The sequence below is a fragment of the Schistocerca serialis genome, chromosome 4 (assembly GCF_023864345.2).
Source record: "Schistocerca serialis cubense isolate TAMUIC-IGC-003099 chromosome 4, iqSchSeri2.2, whole genome shotgun sequence".
Lineage (NCBI taxonomy): Eukaryota > Metazoa > Arthropoda > Insecta > Orthoptera > Acrididae > Schistocerca > Schistocerca serialis.
This window is the reverse complement of record NC_064641.1, coordinates 412742994-412760712: the sequence shown is the minus strand read 5'-3', so window position 1 is coordinate 412760712 and position 17719 is coordinate 412742994. Positions and strand designations below refer to the sequence as shown.

Sequence of the window (17719 nt, the reverse complement as noted above, 5' to 3'; positions counted from 1 at the left end):
GGTTAATCAAGAGTAAATCGAGCAAACATATAGTTGTGATGACCACGGCGGACAGAGCCATCACATTGACGTCACCTTGGACACCGTTGCAATCTGTTGCACCGTGCGACCATAGCGCAGGACGCGGACGGCGGAAGGAGCGCGCAGCGGGCGGAGGTAATTTAAACCATCCGCCGCTGCGACTGAACCCAGTTCCAACTGAGCAGCCATAGCATATGGATCTCCGTGCCAGCACGTTCACAGGAGCTCAGTCCGTCAGTTCACCTGATGATGGCGACATGTATTATCGCCGAAATATTGTGCCCGTTGGACACTGTAGCCTGGCAGTACACCTGTGGATATTTTGATTATCAAATACGCTGGGAGAAGCTCAAGAATCACATCACTATTGTTCTTTGCTTCAGTATGATGTTTCCTCTTTGTAATACTAGAGATCCCAACTTCTTCAGCTACCCATGAGTCTTTTTTTACTGTGTGTGTCATGTGTTGTTATAAAGGGGAAACTCTCATTAAAATACTCATGAATTCTGGACAAATGCATTGTAGTTGGTGTTCACTGAACACTGGTTGCTGAATGACCAAGAAGTTTAATTAAGTTTCGAGATAAATACATTCACATTTCACTGGTGAAAGTTCCTGACTGTTTTCACTGTATACACTTTATCTAAATTTGTATCAAGTAACTTCTTGGACCCTTCAAATTCAGTAGCCGCAGAAGCGCTATGTGATAAGTAACTACTGTAAACTTTCTACAATGTTGGAAACATGTGAAGTAGTTTACCCCAAACACCAGAACTCTGCTGGCTGGCGTATTCATTGGTGAGACATGTAGTACATTTGCTATGCGGGTGCAGTGCTGTGGTGATACTGTAGCCTCTCATAGCCATGGCTTCAGCCTCCTTTGAGCCATATACTGGAGAGCTAATAACATATCTTTTCTAATATAATTAGTTTGTCCCATATTAAGCTGGTGGGAGGTGTAAACAATTGGTTTCTCCTTGCCACTCTGTTCCTGGCTTAGAACACATCCTACAGCAAAATTGCTTGCCTTTCAGAATAAGGGTATATTTCTAGAGGACGCCTTGTCAAGACATCTTCAGTCTGCTGCAAAGCTGTGTCGCATTCCATTGTCTCTTAAAAACTTTGTCAGTGGCTTGGTCAATTGTGACGTAATCCTTCACAAACCTATGATAAAAATTTGCAACATCAAGAAAGAATCACAATTCCTTTACATTGGTGGAAGCAGGAAAATTGTCTACCACTTTTTTACATTGTGGACTGCGTTTCACATCAGCAGAACTATACATATTGGGGCTACAGAAGGGTAGCTAACACTTACCTCTGACTGTTTCCCTGATTAAGCTTCCCATTGCCTCTGCCTCTATGATTGTGAAATCCATCTCAGCCACAATTGGATCTACTTCACACCCTTGGCAGTTAACACACAAATTACAATCTCCCTGCAATTAGGGCAACTAGGTGCATGACACCTGTCAGTGGTATGACCTGGTCATCGGCATCATCTGTAATTTGTGTCACTGGTGAACACATGACGAGGTTCATTGTTGGATGATGAGATTGAAGCAAATCGTCCACCTTCTTCATGTAATAGCATGAGACAAACTGCCTCATGCAGAAATTAAGATCCACAGTTACTAAAACAACAGGGTGTATATGACCCGGGACAACCGGGAGATCCGGGAAAAACCCGGGAATTTTCTAGAATTCCGGGAATTTTTCATTGTTTTAGTTTTGAGTTAAATTTTTGTAACTTTGACTGGTAAGAACGAATACTCTAACAAAGAATATTACTGTATCTCGCTACTGCAGAATAATACTGCAGCAATAAAACACGAACGAAAGTAAAACTTCAGTTGCAAAGGAAATGCACCACATACAAGAAAAAAACACAGTGCTCATAAGTGTCTGCCAACAGCAAAATGTGTCAAAGGCTATAGGAGGCCTATGGAGTGTTCCATATAAACAGATTGCCTCCAATGAACGTGATGTCACAACTGTTCACATTAGATTCTTTCAAGCGGTTGCGAGCGAGCTTATGTGCATATGCAGTTAAGTCGCGTATGAGTAGTACCTTCTCCCGCTTCTGGCTACAGCTGCGTCATCGTAGCTGCGCAAGCGCTGCGACGCCTGTCATCTGGTGCAACAGCTGAAACAAATCTAACAGGTCGCGGGAAAATATTCCGAATGGATGTTTGAAAAGCGTTAATTTCAAGTAAAGTAAATTTCCTTTTACACAAGATGAACTCTGTGCGCGAATGTCCGATGAATTTGTTAAATCACAGAGCACTTGACTCTCATTCAAAAATCAAATCTTTGAGGACGACCATTTAGAATATTTTTGCGCCCAGAAGATCAGACATTTATGTCGTTACAAATTTTACTGGAACATTTGTGTGATGTATCTTAAAGTGTAACATGCGCAAAAAGGATCAATTTTATGTGTGAAAGCTTAGCTTCTCTTGCTGCAGCTTATTAATCTAACATTATACATGTAAGCTTTTCTTTTCTTGTAGCAAAGCTATAAATATTAATTTAAACCATTACCTTTTCCTATTTGTGTTTTCGCGCTGCTTAACAGTGATGTCGCTATTGGCTGACTACATCACGTGTCCTATGCTCTGAATATCCACTGCCATCGGCTGGCGGGATATGACTGGCCTACAAAAGGGCATCGCAATCTCGATTTCAATCCTTCGGAAAGTAACATGCAGTGTTTGGTGGAATTTGTATTTATACTTTCGTAATACGAAAATATGCAGTGTACATGTTGCTGCACATCAGACATCTTTCCGAAACGTGTTTTTTCCCCTGAGTTTCGTTTTCTAAAGTGCCGGGGGTAATTCTACGCCGGCGTATAAAACCACAACCATTGAAAGGATTGATAAGTTTTACAGTTCCGAGGAAAGGTATACTGTTACTTAACACGGAAAAAGTGTATTCTCATCTGGGAGAAAGTGTATTTTCATCCGGGAGAAAGTGCATTTTTAACTGGGAAATCCGGGAAAAATCCGGGAATTTTTTTTCCTCGTCCACGTATACACCCTGAACAATGAACTTTTTAAAGATTACATAACTAGTTTTGACACACTGAGTCATCATTTTCAAATGTAATCACAAACCTGGAAAACTGCATTAATAATTTCAACCTCACTTCTTTCAAATGTTACAAAAAATACACTAAAACCAGTGAGCTGAAGCAAAGGCAGCAGGAACAGATTGCAAGATGTAATGACAATTTTTGGTTGATCAGTCTTCTCACACCTTAATACAGTGTAGATGAAAGCTGCATCATGATGAAAGATATTATATACTATTGCATTATGTCCTGCAGTAATGGTGTGCAGTGCTTGGATCATTTGTTTGCTCATTGACCACATGCTCTGGTTGTATTGAAGAGAAATTGCATTAATTTTTGAATGGTAGTCTGCAATGATATTATCTGCACTCTCAATACAATGTATGTTGATGTAATATGCAATAAGGTCTAGATGTCTTTCCCTCGCATCAGTCATGAGAATGAGTTTTGATTCAGGATGAGAGTGTGTCAGAGTAATGGCTTGTGCTAAACAGTTTTTCATCTGATGGAATGTTTTTGTCATCTCTGCGGTCCACTTGACTTTATTTTTCCCGTATTTACCTTTGCCAGCCAAGGTGTCCATGAGAGCAGATTGCAATGCAGTTGTGTGGGGAAGGTTTTGTTGATAGAAATTAAGGATTCCAAGGAATCAATGCAGGCCAGAAGAAATTTTTGGAAAGGGAAGGTTTTTCACCATGTACCTGCATTCTGCAGTTGATTTGATGCCTGAGAAATTGAGTGTATGGCCTAAGAATTCACCTCCATCAGTTGGAGCTGCAGCTTTGTTTTGTTAATGACAGATGTAACTTTTTCTAGATGATGTTCCTCGTTGGTGCTAGAGAAGATGAGTATGTCATTGAGATAGGGGTAACAGTACAGAAATGGATGAAGTAGTCCGTCAATGAAATGCTGCCACATTTGTGGAGCATTTCTAAGTCCATATGCCATGAACAAATACTAGTACAGTCAAAAAGGGGCAATTATCACTGCTTTTGGGATGTCATCAGGGCATTTGTAAATCAGTCAATTACTCTGAATACATTTCCACTGGCGAACATGTGTGGAAAGTCCTGTACAGTGTAGTCTCCACAAAGTCTGATTGATCCCACTTTCTTTAGGAACAATCTTGGTGCGGATAGTCTATAGGCTGTCTGAGCGTCAGGCAATGCCCGCTGGTAAAAGTTCCGGTATTGTGTTTTTAGCAGCCTGCAGGACCACAGGAGACAAACTGTGGGGCTTGTGGTGAAAGGAAGGACCATCATTGGTCACGATTCTGTGCATAGTTCCATCTTGCACTGCTCACGTGCAGACCTAAGCATGGAAAGTGGGCAGGTGCATTTCGCTGTTTACAAACACTGTGCTATGCTTTATACTGACCTTATAGCGATTGCTGTCAGCCACTGTCAGCATGTCCTGTGGCAAGATTCTGTTGTGCATAGAATGTAGTGGGGGTGGGGATGGGGGGTAAGGGGGGAGAAGTGGTGGGGGAGAGAAGTTATAGGCAGTGCTTTGTGTACTGCAGCTGGCTGTAAGAGTGTAGGGCACATAAGTCTTTGTGCAGCAATGTGAGCAATACCTTATCCTCACTGATGTGAAGCTGGAGATCTGTGTTTTCAATGCGTAGTGCCTATGTTCGTGTGTTGCTGTCAGCATGTCTGTATTGGGTAGCAAGAACATCATCTTAACAACTGGGCAGATTTGCAGAGGGTGTGGGAAGAGGAGTCATTAGTGGGAAGGCGAAAAGTCTCTTGATGTGACACAAAATAGTATGGTGCATCATTGCTGCTCATACTCTGTCGAGTGAGAGCTGGAAGAACTGTAGAAAGTCCACACCAGTCATCAGTTTGCAGGCATCTGTTACAAGTATGTAGAAAGTCCAGGTGTAATGTAGGTTCATCGGTTCGTGAACGGTATGCATAGTACTGCTGTAGACTGATATCTGTGAGTTGTTCACTGAGTGAAGCAGGGACGATGATGTTGACTTGAATGTTAATGTACAGCTGTGTGATAAGGAGATGATGTCAGAGCCTGTATCCAATAAAATGTAGTGTTATGTAGCAAGGTCTGGCACAAAGAAGAGTCTGTGCATGGTCGTTGTGGAAGTGATGTGCAGTTGTGCTCCGCATGTGTGAGAAGTTGACTGTGCTTATTTGAGTGGGCCAAAACACCTGTTTTGTTCCACTGACATCATTTTGGAACTTGCAGGGAGCACATCATTTGCAAGTGCCGTGTCTGAATTGATTGTGGAACTGGCATGTCGCTGGCCATGGCCTGGCTGAATGGCAAGTGCATCATTACTCTGTAATGCAGGTGAGATTGGCTCAGGTGGGAAAGGACACTGTGTGAGATGCTGAATTCGCGTTGCTACGTTTGCTGGTGTTCATCTACCTGCTTAAAAGACACTGGTGGTGTATCACCAAGGACATGCGACCTGCCAGTGCAAGTCGTTTTTCTAGAGATTCAGACTTGTGCGCAATCATCGCCAGCTGCAACTCAGTTGGTAAGTTGACAATCCATAAGGTCCATAAGATAGAATCTCACACGAAAGTGTGATCAGTCATTGTGCAAAGGTGACTCCAAAGTTGTAAAAGTGTGTCATCATGGACATGCTGTCTGTAGATGACCTCTTGCAGGTGCTGTTCCAGTGTTCAGGAGAATCTCTGCAGGAGAACAGTCTTTGCTGTACTGTATTTGTTTGAGTGTGACAGCAACAGGATAAGGTTGCTGATTAGTTCAGACTGTCCTGCTAGATGGCAGAGTAGGTTGATGTATTTCAAATCATCATTTGAAATTCCAATTGCAGTTCACTGTAGCAAACTACAAATCCGGGTGGGCAGAGTGAAACTGTGGTACTTTGAGATGTGGGCTGAACCTGGCTGATGAGGCTGAGGAGGTACTTGCAGTATTGTTCAACACTGGAGGCAACATGGCTGCCGATTGTTCATGGCACGCAACTAGTTGTGACACCGTAAGCGGTAGTTCATATACAGTTTGTGGCACGAGAGGTGCAAAAGTGACATGGTGATCATGTTGCAAAACTTTGTTGGTTAAAAACACTGTCTGTGGTGGCATTATGCTCAAAGTCCAAGAGCAGATTTGTTGTTGGCTGCCACTGTTGATGTGTAGTTAGGCTGGTATTGTTTGTAGGTACAGGTTGCAAATTGTCGGTGTCCTCAGTTTCGACTGTCATATTTGCATGATGATGACACTGCACATCCTGCCATGCAATCCTGTTAGTACCGTAATCCAGATGTGGCATAATGGGTGACACATTGTGTAACACCTGCATTTTCATGATTTTCTGGACGAGATTATCCGAATTTGTGAATTTATTGTGTGCTGAATTTATTGTGCGTTTCACGACAGACATGGTGTCACCAGTGTAGGAAGAGAGGACCTTGGTAAGGTAAGAACTCCTTACAGTCATAAATTACACAGTTAAGGTAATGGATACTTTATTCACAAGAGCCACTTTACATACAGCTACATCAAACAATCGCTCAGAATGCACTCTCTCCTTTTCCACAGTCCAAAGGTTGCCCGCTCCACATTGGCCAGACTTGTTTGAATCCCATCTAGGGATCAATATTCCCACCTATCTATTTCCATCATGAATGGCTTCCAAACCATTTGTCCCACATACGTTTCAGGGAAGCATTTAGTATTATTCCTCAGTATGTCTTGACACACTCAACGCTTTCAAACAATTATCATCCCGTTTCATTTTTGATAACTCAAGTCTCCTCCAATAATGACTGTATGATTGGTTAATATACATATTGGCAACCTGTTGACTTCTCTGAAGTTTCCAGGTATATCTGAGAGTGAGTCTGGTGGTCGATAAAAGAATCCAATTATAATTTTTTTCCCGTGCTTTGTACCGAGATATGGGCAAACAGTCTCGCTCGCATCTTCAATTTCTGTCTCTGTCAATTTGATTTTGTTGTTCATTGTGGTGAATACATCACCTTCATTGCCCATTAGCCTGCCCTTTTGATGTACACTTTGACTTGTCCCCAAAATTAAGATTAATTGACAGGTTCTTGTCAGCGCTCTTTACCTAGTATTATATGAGCTCCCTCCAGTGCTTTTTAGGACTGATTCAAACTCTGGGACTTTGTTGTGAATTTCAGTTGTTTCATCTGTGGGGTCCATTTCTTCGAGTCTTACACTAAGACTGGGATTTCTTACAATTGTCACTATCCAGATAACATGTAGTCATGAATTTCAGTTTCTTTGTGTCTTAGACTAAGACTTTGGGGTTTCTTACAGCTGTCACTACCCACATAATCTTAATGTGTTCTCCACACACAGTCATGTACCTGGTTAGCAACCTATAATGTGGAATATATCCCTTGTCCATTTGTGCCGACCCTACAGTTCTCAATTTTATGCTGCAAATACAGGAATTCGCGTTCTAGTTTGTCACAAAACCTTGGAAGTGCCTGGTTCAAGTCCTCTATTTGGCTAAGAACCAGGTTCCACCAGTAAGTTCTGGGGCAGTGCTGTAGATTGTGAGTTTCCTTGAAACTCTGCAAATGAGATTGGTCTTCTCAACCAACCTTCCCAGTTACTTTAGAGCATCAAGCATGACCTTGGAGCGAGATGACAGGCATCTTCTGTACAAATGTGCACCACTGTCTGCAAGTTGCACACTGTTCCATCAGTGGCTGCTGGAGCAGCCTCTTCAACATGTTGAATGAGGCCTCCATGCACATGTGCACTCGCGCACGCGCGCACACACACACACACACACACACACACACACACACAGAGAGAGAGAGAGAGAGAGAGAGAGAGAGAGAGAGATGATCCTTCCCATTGCTGCCATTTCTTTAAAGGTGTCCAAGGCGTGACAGCGCAGACCCCATGCAGCAAAATGGGCTGTCTGCACACTCAGGTATATGGCGATGCAACAGAATTTTGTTCGCAGTCGCTGCTTTTTCCCAAGGCACGGCTCAGGCATGACTCAGACGCAGCTGTGACACCAGCGGCAATGTGATAGAGAGAAACGGCGGCTGATTTGAATCTGACTGAACTACTTAGATATTGTACTGCAAGAAGAAAATGACATGGTAATATTATTGTGGTTCCTCAACTTGAGAAGAAGAAGATTAATAGTGTTTTTGCAGCACCTGACAGTGAAGGTTGTTATAAATTTTGATTAGCAGGCTCCTTGTAAACGACGACTCCAAATTCAGACTCCATATTAATCTAGTATCCGCATATTTTGCACATTGCAGGAAAAAAATGCAGCCTGTTCAAGAAACAATCATCTGAAGAACTCGCAGTGATGCTTATTTTGTTTTGTAATACTCAAATTTTTGGCTAAAATTAGTAAAATAATTTTTCTCTTTGTCACAATTCTAATAGTTTGCAACTTGTAACATTGTAACACATCATGGAGCATCAAGTAATTCCTCATTTATTGTTAAGAACGAATGTTTTCAGGTGGTAATTGAAATCCTTCCTGCTACATGCTGTCACATTTCTCCTTTAAGGTGAAAATAGTGAAACATTTGGAAAATGTTTATTAACACTCTTGCATATCATTTAGTAGTAACTTTGCATAGTACTGAATCACTGTGATAAAAGCCCTTGTTTGCTCTCCGTAATGTAGTAAAAAATTAAACAACACTTTAATACATAAAACAACAACTAGTCACATTTTTGAATTGTTATTTGTTATTCCATGAATCGGTTTTCGAACCTTTTCAGGTTCATCTTCAGATGGTTTTCTGGAAGTTACATCAATATTTCTAGCATAATGCTGGATGCTGGCTTGCAACAGTGTGGGCAGCTTTTTTCCATTAGTGTCCATCTGTCTTGCTTCCATTTTGATGGCCAATTGGTACATCACTCCACACCCCTTTTCACAGTCTGTATTCATTTACACTGTGTTAGTGAAACTTTGCCAGCATCCAGATTGTACTATACAACTGTTGTTTATATAAATAATAAATAACTATTCAAAAAAGTGACTGGTTGCAGTTTTATATATTTACATTCAATTAACGGTCACGGGTTCTAAAATGTCTGTAATGGATAAACATAACATTTTGAAAGGAAATGCATCATCCTCCCAAAATCACCATTCTCATGTAAAATCACTCTGTTCTGACACTTTTGAACTTCTCATTTTTGATTTTTGTATCCATCACTTAATTCCTAAACTCCATTTGCTTTTTTGACTCAACTAAAGTAGTGGGGTAGGGTGTTCCCATAGCCACACCCCTACCCAAGCTCAGTAGAAATAAATTTATACATTCCTTCGTAGGTGCCTCCAAGTATTTTATTTTCAAGTCTGCGAATGCTTTCTCCCTTTCAGTTTGTCTTTTGTTTCGAGCAGAAGATACATCTTGTCTTCGTCACTCATTTTCTTCCTCTTATGTAAACTTGTGCCAGTGGGATTAAGACCTTTGTTTATTTGCATGGAAATTGGTATGTCCATCTGAAACAGTTAATGGAGCTTGTATCTCTCTCTTATCTAAGGCTGTCCCAGGTAAAGTGATATGGATACAACTTCTGTATTGTATCTGGAATCAGACACAATATTTGAAACAATTCTGTCGGTCTTTTCATCCAACTGAAAGAATTAAATATTGGAAACAGACCTGCAACCAAATATTTCCTGTTTAGTTCTCGAAATGTATCAATACAGTGTTTGCAGAAAGTTTAGAGATACATCTAAATTTCACTGAATCCACATGTGTCATCTAAGTAACAATATGCTCTAATACTTTTGGAGATGAAACATTTTTCCATTTTGTGAACAGAGCTAAAAAAAAAAATCTGTTTTTCCGACTAAGATGATTTCTTTCCCTAAAACTGCTATTAAATTTTACTTGCCACTTCATTGCACCATAGAAATCACAAGAATGATAATAAAACAGGCGAAAAAGGTTGCTACTGATTTGATTACCTCTCTGACAAGATTATTTTTAAATTACACCATAGGAAATATTGTAATCATCCACAAGTTTTCTTGAAATGATTTTATTATACCTTTAATAGTTTTGGGCCCGAGTCCATCATCAGGTGATAGCATTGGCTTCTTTTACATTTATGTCATCCTGAAAAAGCTCTCCTATTTAATCTGTAAATGAGGGCTTTTCAGGATGATACAAATGTAAAAGAAGCCAATGCTACCATCTGACGATGGACTCGGGCCCAGAACTGCTAATTGTATAATAAAATCATTTCAAGAAAATTTGTCTTGTTGCTGTATTACCTACAGCATAATTTACAAAAACAGCTGTGGTTTTCTCCAACCAAAATGGATAAAATAATAAGATTATTTTTCCCCAGTGAATTTGGTGGCAAAACTGGTCAGTTTCGTTTGACGATAAGTACCAGCTGGCAACACTTACACGAATACTGAACATGAACATGCATTTGTTTTCTCCCTTTCTTGTTTGTAATGGAATCAGCAGTCAAAGTGGGTCTAACTGTTGCCAATCGGGATTTATTATGGAACACAACTGAGTAATTTTTCCAGCGAATTTATTGGAGAAAAGTTTTGTTTGAGAGGCGACAAAATGATTAATTAGCATTTGTATGATTTCTTTGCTGTGATAGAACACCAGTAAAAAATTCATAGGTTTAGGAGTAGCAGTTTTTGAGAAAGGTAATATTTTAGTCAGAAAAACAGGATATTTTAGTATTAGTGTTTGTATGATTTCTATGCTGTAATAAAACAGCAGTTTTCGAGAAGAGTAACATTTTAGTCAGAAAAACAGGGCTTTTTAGCTTTGTTTACCAAATGGTAAAACATTCTATCATTAGAGCTACAGCAGTTAAATTTAACTGAAGAACAGTAAATAAGATGTCTAATAACATTATGTAAAACAATGACTGAAATGCTGTTGCCTTAGGGACACGTGTGGATTCAATAAAATTTAGGCCTGTCCTTAAATTTCCTGCAAGCACTTAAACAGCTGAAATTTGTTTTTCCCAAAGACAAAGACGTGGAAACTATTGGCAGAGGAAAGTAGTATGCTTAAAATCAAACAATTTACCTAGTGATCATACAGAATGCATGGGCTCACTGAGACATTTGATCCTATTCGAAGGATTCTTACTCTTCTATCTCTATGACATGAGTCCCTAAAGTTTCTTTATATGTCCTTGAAAATATCACTTAAATGCTATGAAATATCGACTTACTAAAAATAAAAGCATAGTAGCTTAATTATCTTTTTTTCAGGTTTTTAGCAAAATCAGAATCTTTCCCATCTCGTAATATTTTCCTTCCAAATCTCTACACAAGATGTCATCAGAATTTTGGATTGTCTACAAACTTTCTCCTACATATTTCCAGTTCCTTGAACAGAAATACTTTTGGAACAAGCAGAGGAATTTTCAACCAAATGGCAGTTTTCCAACTGTGAAGTTACTGTAACAAAGTGCCCTTGTACTTACGATGCATTAAATCTGAGTGACTAATTCACAGAGTATCACTTTCTGTGAGTGTCTCATTGTACAGTCTGTTTTTAAATTACTGCCTCCCTGTGCCTTAGAAGTGGGCTCTTTAATGCACTTGATTATCCACACAGGTTTCAACGTGATTGCAACAGATAACTTTAAGATGCCATTATTTGAAGGACGTGCCTTGAATTACTGAAACATTTTAAAATATGTAATTATTCTGCTTTTGTTTTACTTTACCTTTGCCATGGTCCTAATTGAAAGATAGATCATTAAAACTTAATGACAAATTAAAATTTTTACCTGTTGGGGCTTTAATACAGATTCTTGCTTTCATGTGCATGCCTTGAAAAGACAGTGTCATCATCACCCTTTAATAACAGTAACTATTAAATGGATGAGCTGTAATAGAGGAAGATTTGAGCCTAGATTAATGTAGGTTAACAAATAATGGAAAGAGAACATCTGTGACAGTTTTGTCAGCTATAAAATGGTAAGAGTCATGCCATTAAAACTTGTGACAGAGACAGGGATTCATGTGAGATCGTTCTGAATATCTTGTCTGACAGTTACTTCAAGGAGACTCTTACATTTGGAATCATTAAACATCAAGGAGGGAATCAGTGATCATAAGGCTGTCATAGCATCAAGTAGTGCAAGGATTGTTAAAAAAAGTAGGAAAATTTTTTTATCGCAGAAGTTACAGGATACAAAGTTCAGATTATTTAAGTAGCCAACATTACAAACTCTGAGGATAAAGATGTGGAGCACTAATAGATAAATGGGATAAACAGGTAGACAAGTATGTCCCAATCAAAGTCATGAGGGATGGAAAAGACCTACCAAGGTTCGAGTTGCTGCAAAAATAGAGCGAGCTTCGTCTTCCATTTAGTAAACAAACAAAAGATGAATGAAGCCAGAAAGAGCATAAGGAAAGCAATACAAGAAATGTTCAGTGAATTTGAAAATATAATTTTTACAAACAAACCATCCTATGTAATGTCCGTAAGCAGGTTGAAATCATCTTTCCAGTTGCTCAGTGGCTATACTAGCACTGAAACAGAAGTTGACAGAAAGAAGACTGAATACAATTTGCTCTTCTGAAATTGTTTCGCTGCAGAAAATCGTAATGGACTCCCTCCTTTCAACCACTACACAAAAGCTGGAATGAAAGATAGTGAGATAGCTGATCACAGAATAGAAAATTGGCTAAAACTGCTCAACTTTGGAAAAGCAACTGGGCCAGATGGCATACCTGTGGGGCTCCACAGGGATTAAGTGAGAGAACATGCTCTTCTTTTTAATTGAACTGTGCTCTCACTGTTTAGTAAACAACATGATACACTTACTTAATTCACATGGCAATCCAATGAAGCTTCATATATAATTTCTTTTTAAATCCACAATTTATAACTTAAATGACATCTAAACAAAGTATAGGCATGAATCTAAGTGAGGTATATCATCAAGTGACATCTGTACTTGATTCATGTTGGTTCAAAAATAATTTGAAAAGTGTCATTTTGTATGTAATTAATTCTTGTCCTTCTTTGGAGCCTCCTCCTCCTCCTCCTTCTCCTTCTCCTTCTCCCTTCATGGATTAGGTGATTTCACCTGTTCCGGTCAACGAGGTCCAGCTATATCTTCTGTGGTCTTCTGTCTTGTCCCTACATTTGTAATGAAGAATTTATTATGAAAGTCTGTATTCATACATTCTATCCAACCTATCTACATGTTTCCGCAGTCTGTTTCTGTTTAGATCTGTATTTATGTTTCGATCTATTTTTGCTGTGCATCAAATCAGCTTATAATTCATTCTTATTGTCTTCATTTCTGAAGTAATCTTCTCTGGGACACCTTTAAACTCTATAGTGAAATCTCATTTCCACAGCCTGGATCCTAGTCACATCCTTTTGGCTGGGCACTCAGGTTTCAGATCCAAAGGAAATAGTAGGTACTGCAATGACGTAAAACTTGATCTGTGTCTCTTATGCCCCCCTCCCCCTCCCTCCCTCAATTTTTTTTGTTCAGTACTTTTAACTGTTCCACAGATTGTGTTAAATTTTAAGATCTTATTTCATCCTATGTCACAGATGAGGTACTGAAAGTGTATTACCTGTTCCACTTAAACATTATTTACTCCACTTTAAGATCTTGTAGGAGATTTTCCCTAAATGCCATAATCTTTGTTTTCATAATCCACAGTTATATTTAGAAGCCAAGAAACTAAACTGATTGGCAGTTCTCTGAAGATTATCTTCATTTCTTGAATTATTATTTGATCATATGTGTATAGCAGAGTATTAAAACATTTGTCTGTTGATCATTATGCCATAGATGATATCTTATTTCCAAGCCCTGACTAAGTCACATATGTAGATGTTGAAAAGAATTAGAGACAGGCCACATCATTGTGTAACTCCTTGTGTTGTTGTTAATTGTTTACAGAAGCTATCTCCTTCTTTGATTATACTTTTTGTCTCTTTGTAAAATCCTTTACAAAGTTAATTAGATGTATTGGGAAGGCTCTTTTTTCAATAACTTGCTGCAGTAATTAATTTATTTGGATGTTTTTGATATTAAAATTAAATTTGCAAGTGTCAGTTTTGATATTGATTATTGAAACAATATGAAATAATAAATTAAAAATAAGTTATTAGTGAAACAGGTGTAAGCTGCTTTTGTTTGCAATATGAGCAGTATATGTCATGTAACATCTTTGGCTGATTTGCTCTTGGTGAATGAGGTCATGTTAAACATGTTGTAAAAGTAATATTGTGCAGAGCATGATGGTCTTCAGTGGTGTGTTTTGGAACATGTGAGAAGATTACTAAATGCGATGAGTGGCCTGTTACATTTCGTTTAGTAACACACATTAAAAAACTGAAATTCTGAAATCTGTTTTGATCATGAACTGTATGTAAAATATCTTGGTTGTCTTTTTTTTTTGTCATCATTGTATTGTATCATCGTGTCATCATTTTTCTTGTTATGAAACATCTAACAATAGATAAGTGGTGTTCATAATTGCAGTAACAATTCGTTCATCCTCACCAGCCAGCCAGAAAATATTTGTAATGAATTTTCATGTTATGTCATTTGTTTACAGGGGTTGTGGATCAGAAGTCTTACTGAAAGAGCGAAAAAGATTGCTAAGGAAGATCTGTGGTGCTCGAGGAATGTACAAAGGGCACAAACGTGTTGGTAATTCGGACCTCCGTTCATCAGCAGATCCACATTTTCTTGGTCGCACCAGATTGCTTAACCTCATTCATCTTGGCCTTCTTGTTGACTGCAGTGAACAACAACTCAGTGATCTATTAAGGTAAATGTTTTCTTCACTTCCTCATAATGTGAGTGCATAATTCTACTTTAACATCTCTTATTGGCCTTGAAAGCACATTCACATCTCCACACATCCTGGTTAAGGGATGCAGATTGTATCCTGTGGTTACAAGGTATGTGATAGAAGGTGTGAGCTCTATACTCTGCTTGATAATTACTTGGAAACAGTGAAGTTTCCAAATTCATCAATATATTACAGTTTTAAGTGGGCACTGAAAAGCAGCCTGTCCTGATTTTACTTATAAAGGAAAACTGTTGCAGTCAGTATGTAGGCTCTGAAGACAGGAGATTGTCGGGGGCAGTATCAGTTAGTTGTTTTATGGTGCTGCCATGTAGAATGAACTATGGTGTTGGAAGATGTATGCAAGACATTGTTTAAGGCATAATTGAGATGAAAGGATTGTTTTTCTACTTAAGACACATCAAGATGTAAGTACTATTAAGTGCCAAAAAGAGTGACGTCACACTGAAGAGAGATTATGTAGTTAGAGGAACAGCTGTACATGCACATCATGAAGATCATAGGAGATACACAAAACTGGGACTGCTTTGATACTCTTACACAGATGCTACAGGTCCTATTAATGCTAGGAAACCATACTTCTCCCTGGAAACATACCATAATACACGATGTCACACTCCATGCTTGAAACCCCGGGCAGTGCATTTCACTGACACCCACCATTATGCCAGATTCGAATGATGTATTGAACATAATGTGCCTATCAGTGCCTTAGCATCTCCACTATACGGTGAGTAGCCAACTTCCTTTTCATAATATTGTTACATATTGAGTGGTGTTATCCTTGAGGCTTAACATGAAACTTAATTTTTTATTGGTTTCCACATGTGGATTAGTCCTCTTTGTTCTTGTCGTCCTATTTTGGTTGAAAACCATCCAGCAACTCTAAAGGTTACATGGTGACAAGACTTCTGAGGGTAAGTGTCAGTTTCCATGACCCAATGATGACTGATTGTATGCTGTATCTTGGAAAAATATAAGTGACTCAGTGATTTATGAGGTAGATGTGTTTGATACTCACTACATAGGGGAGGCATTGAATCGTAGACAGTGATGAGTAGCATTGTATCATATCCATATTGTTGTTATTCCATCCTAGATTTTCAATTGTTAGGTAAAAATTGAATCTTGGGGGCATTAGGATCATTGCAACACACGGAGCCACTGATATCAGATGAATCCTGGTTCAGAACTATTACCCATTGTATTTGCCCTCTGATGGGGAGGGAGTGAGAATAACATTGACATGCATCGTGTACTAGTGTGTGGAGATCACAGCAGATGTGGTGTCATGATCTCATTGAGCATCAAGGTCACCTTAAGAATACAACTGTATAATTCTGCAACAACGGCAGTCACAGGGAAGAAATTATTGTAACAAAACAGTGGAGGGGTATGTTTAGGTCATATTTTCATTTCGTGAACAACACCATGAGCCCTCCCTGCATTTTGAAGCACTATAAATTGAGAAAATTACTCAAATGTTGTAGCCTTGATATACAACTCGCCTGTATCACCAAGAGTGTTGGTGAGACACTCTCAACAGTCACTGCCTCAGACCATTTGGGACTCATAAATCCGAGTGATGGGTGAAAGCATCTGTCGACATATAGGTAGTAATGTCTGTTCTAGGCATCACACAGTACTGGGGGGGGGGGGGGGGGGGGGGTGTAATAACCTCGTTTTCCCCCCTTCCAACCCCCTCGCCTACATCTTTTCCTTTTTATATTCATCTAGGCATCTCGATTCATGTAAATATAACAATGAAATGTTTATACAGTTCTTTAATGTCCCAGTTCCCAAGTTAAAAACACAATATATGATTTGGAAGAAAATTCAATATTCAGTTTATTCACCACCAACCACTTACAGCAGAATAGGTTTGAACATTAAATATACAATTAAGAATAATTTTCAGAGGGGAGTTTTTACAATGTAGTTCCATATCTTTCAGAAATATCTGTAAGTACTAATGTTAATCATGTTTATTTCAAGTAGTTCGTCTATCTTGTAAAATGGGTCTTTGAGTAACCAGTCATATATCTTAATGTTGAAAATATTGTAGGACAGTGTCCAAGTGGATATTGGAAGTTTATTAAAAAATTTTAAGCATGTTATTTTGCACGAGTTTGCAGTCCTTGTGGGTGCCTCGGTATATCAAGGTTCAGTTTGCCTCTGGTGTTGTGAGGGTGTATAGTCTCTCTGGTGTCGAACTCATTTAAGTTGCTTTTGACATAAGCAAGACTGTGTAGATTTATGTACTAATAAATGTTAATATCTGGGATAGCACTGTTCCTTAGGTTTAACTGTAATCAGTATTCAGATTTTTTAAAATAATTTTCAGAATTTCATTAACGTAGCAGGAGTGCCCCCATAGCAGTATGCTGTAGGAAATATGCTTTGGACCTGTCCAGGAAGGGAGCTTGTGGAGGCGTAGAAAAAAACCAAGAACTGTATGAGCTGATGAGGCAACTGAACATAGTTCAAAAACTGAAAGTGCGGAGAATAAGCTGGGCAGGCCACATTGCTAGGAGACCAGACACCTCTCAGGCAAAAGCCATACTTATGGGAAGACCTGATGGTATCTGTCCAATCAGAAGACCCAGGAAGTGACTGGAGGATGAGCTACAGAAAGACCTCTGCCAGCTAGGAGTCCATGACAACTGGAACAAAGTGCACAAGGTCTCCATCTATGGAGGAGCATTGTGAGGTCAGCACATGATCTACAGGGTCCTCGATCACAGATTTGATGATGATGATGATCATGATGATGATCATGATGATACTTGCAGACATGGCTAATACAGTATGTTCCTCCCAGTTTAATT

The 17719-nt window shown here is 39.1% G+C and overlaps 1 protein-coding gene across 2 annotated transcripts in view; it reads left to right on the top strand.

The window, feature by feature from the left end:
* The window catches only part of LOC126474963 (TATA box-binding protein-associated factor RNA polymerase I subunit B), a 337291-nt gene that overhangs the window by 145055 nt on the left and 174517 nt on the right, over nucleotides 1-17719 (top strand). For both annotated transcript variants that reach the window (XM_050102488.1, XM_050102487.1), the window contains exon 6: nucleotides 14634-14849. In XM_050102488.1, coding sequence (XP_049958445.1) covers nucleotides 14634-14849 — 216 coding nt within the window. The remainder of the gene's footprint in view (nucleotides 1-14633; nucleotides 14850-17719) is intronic.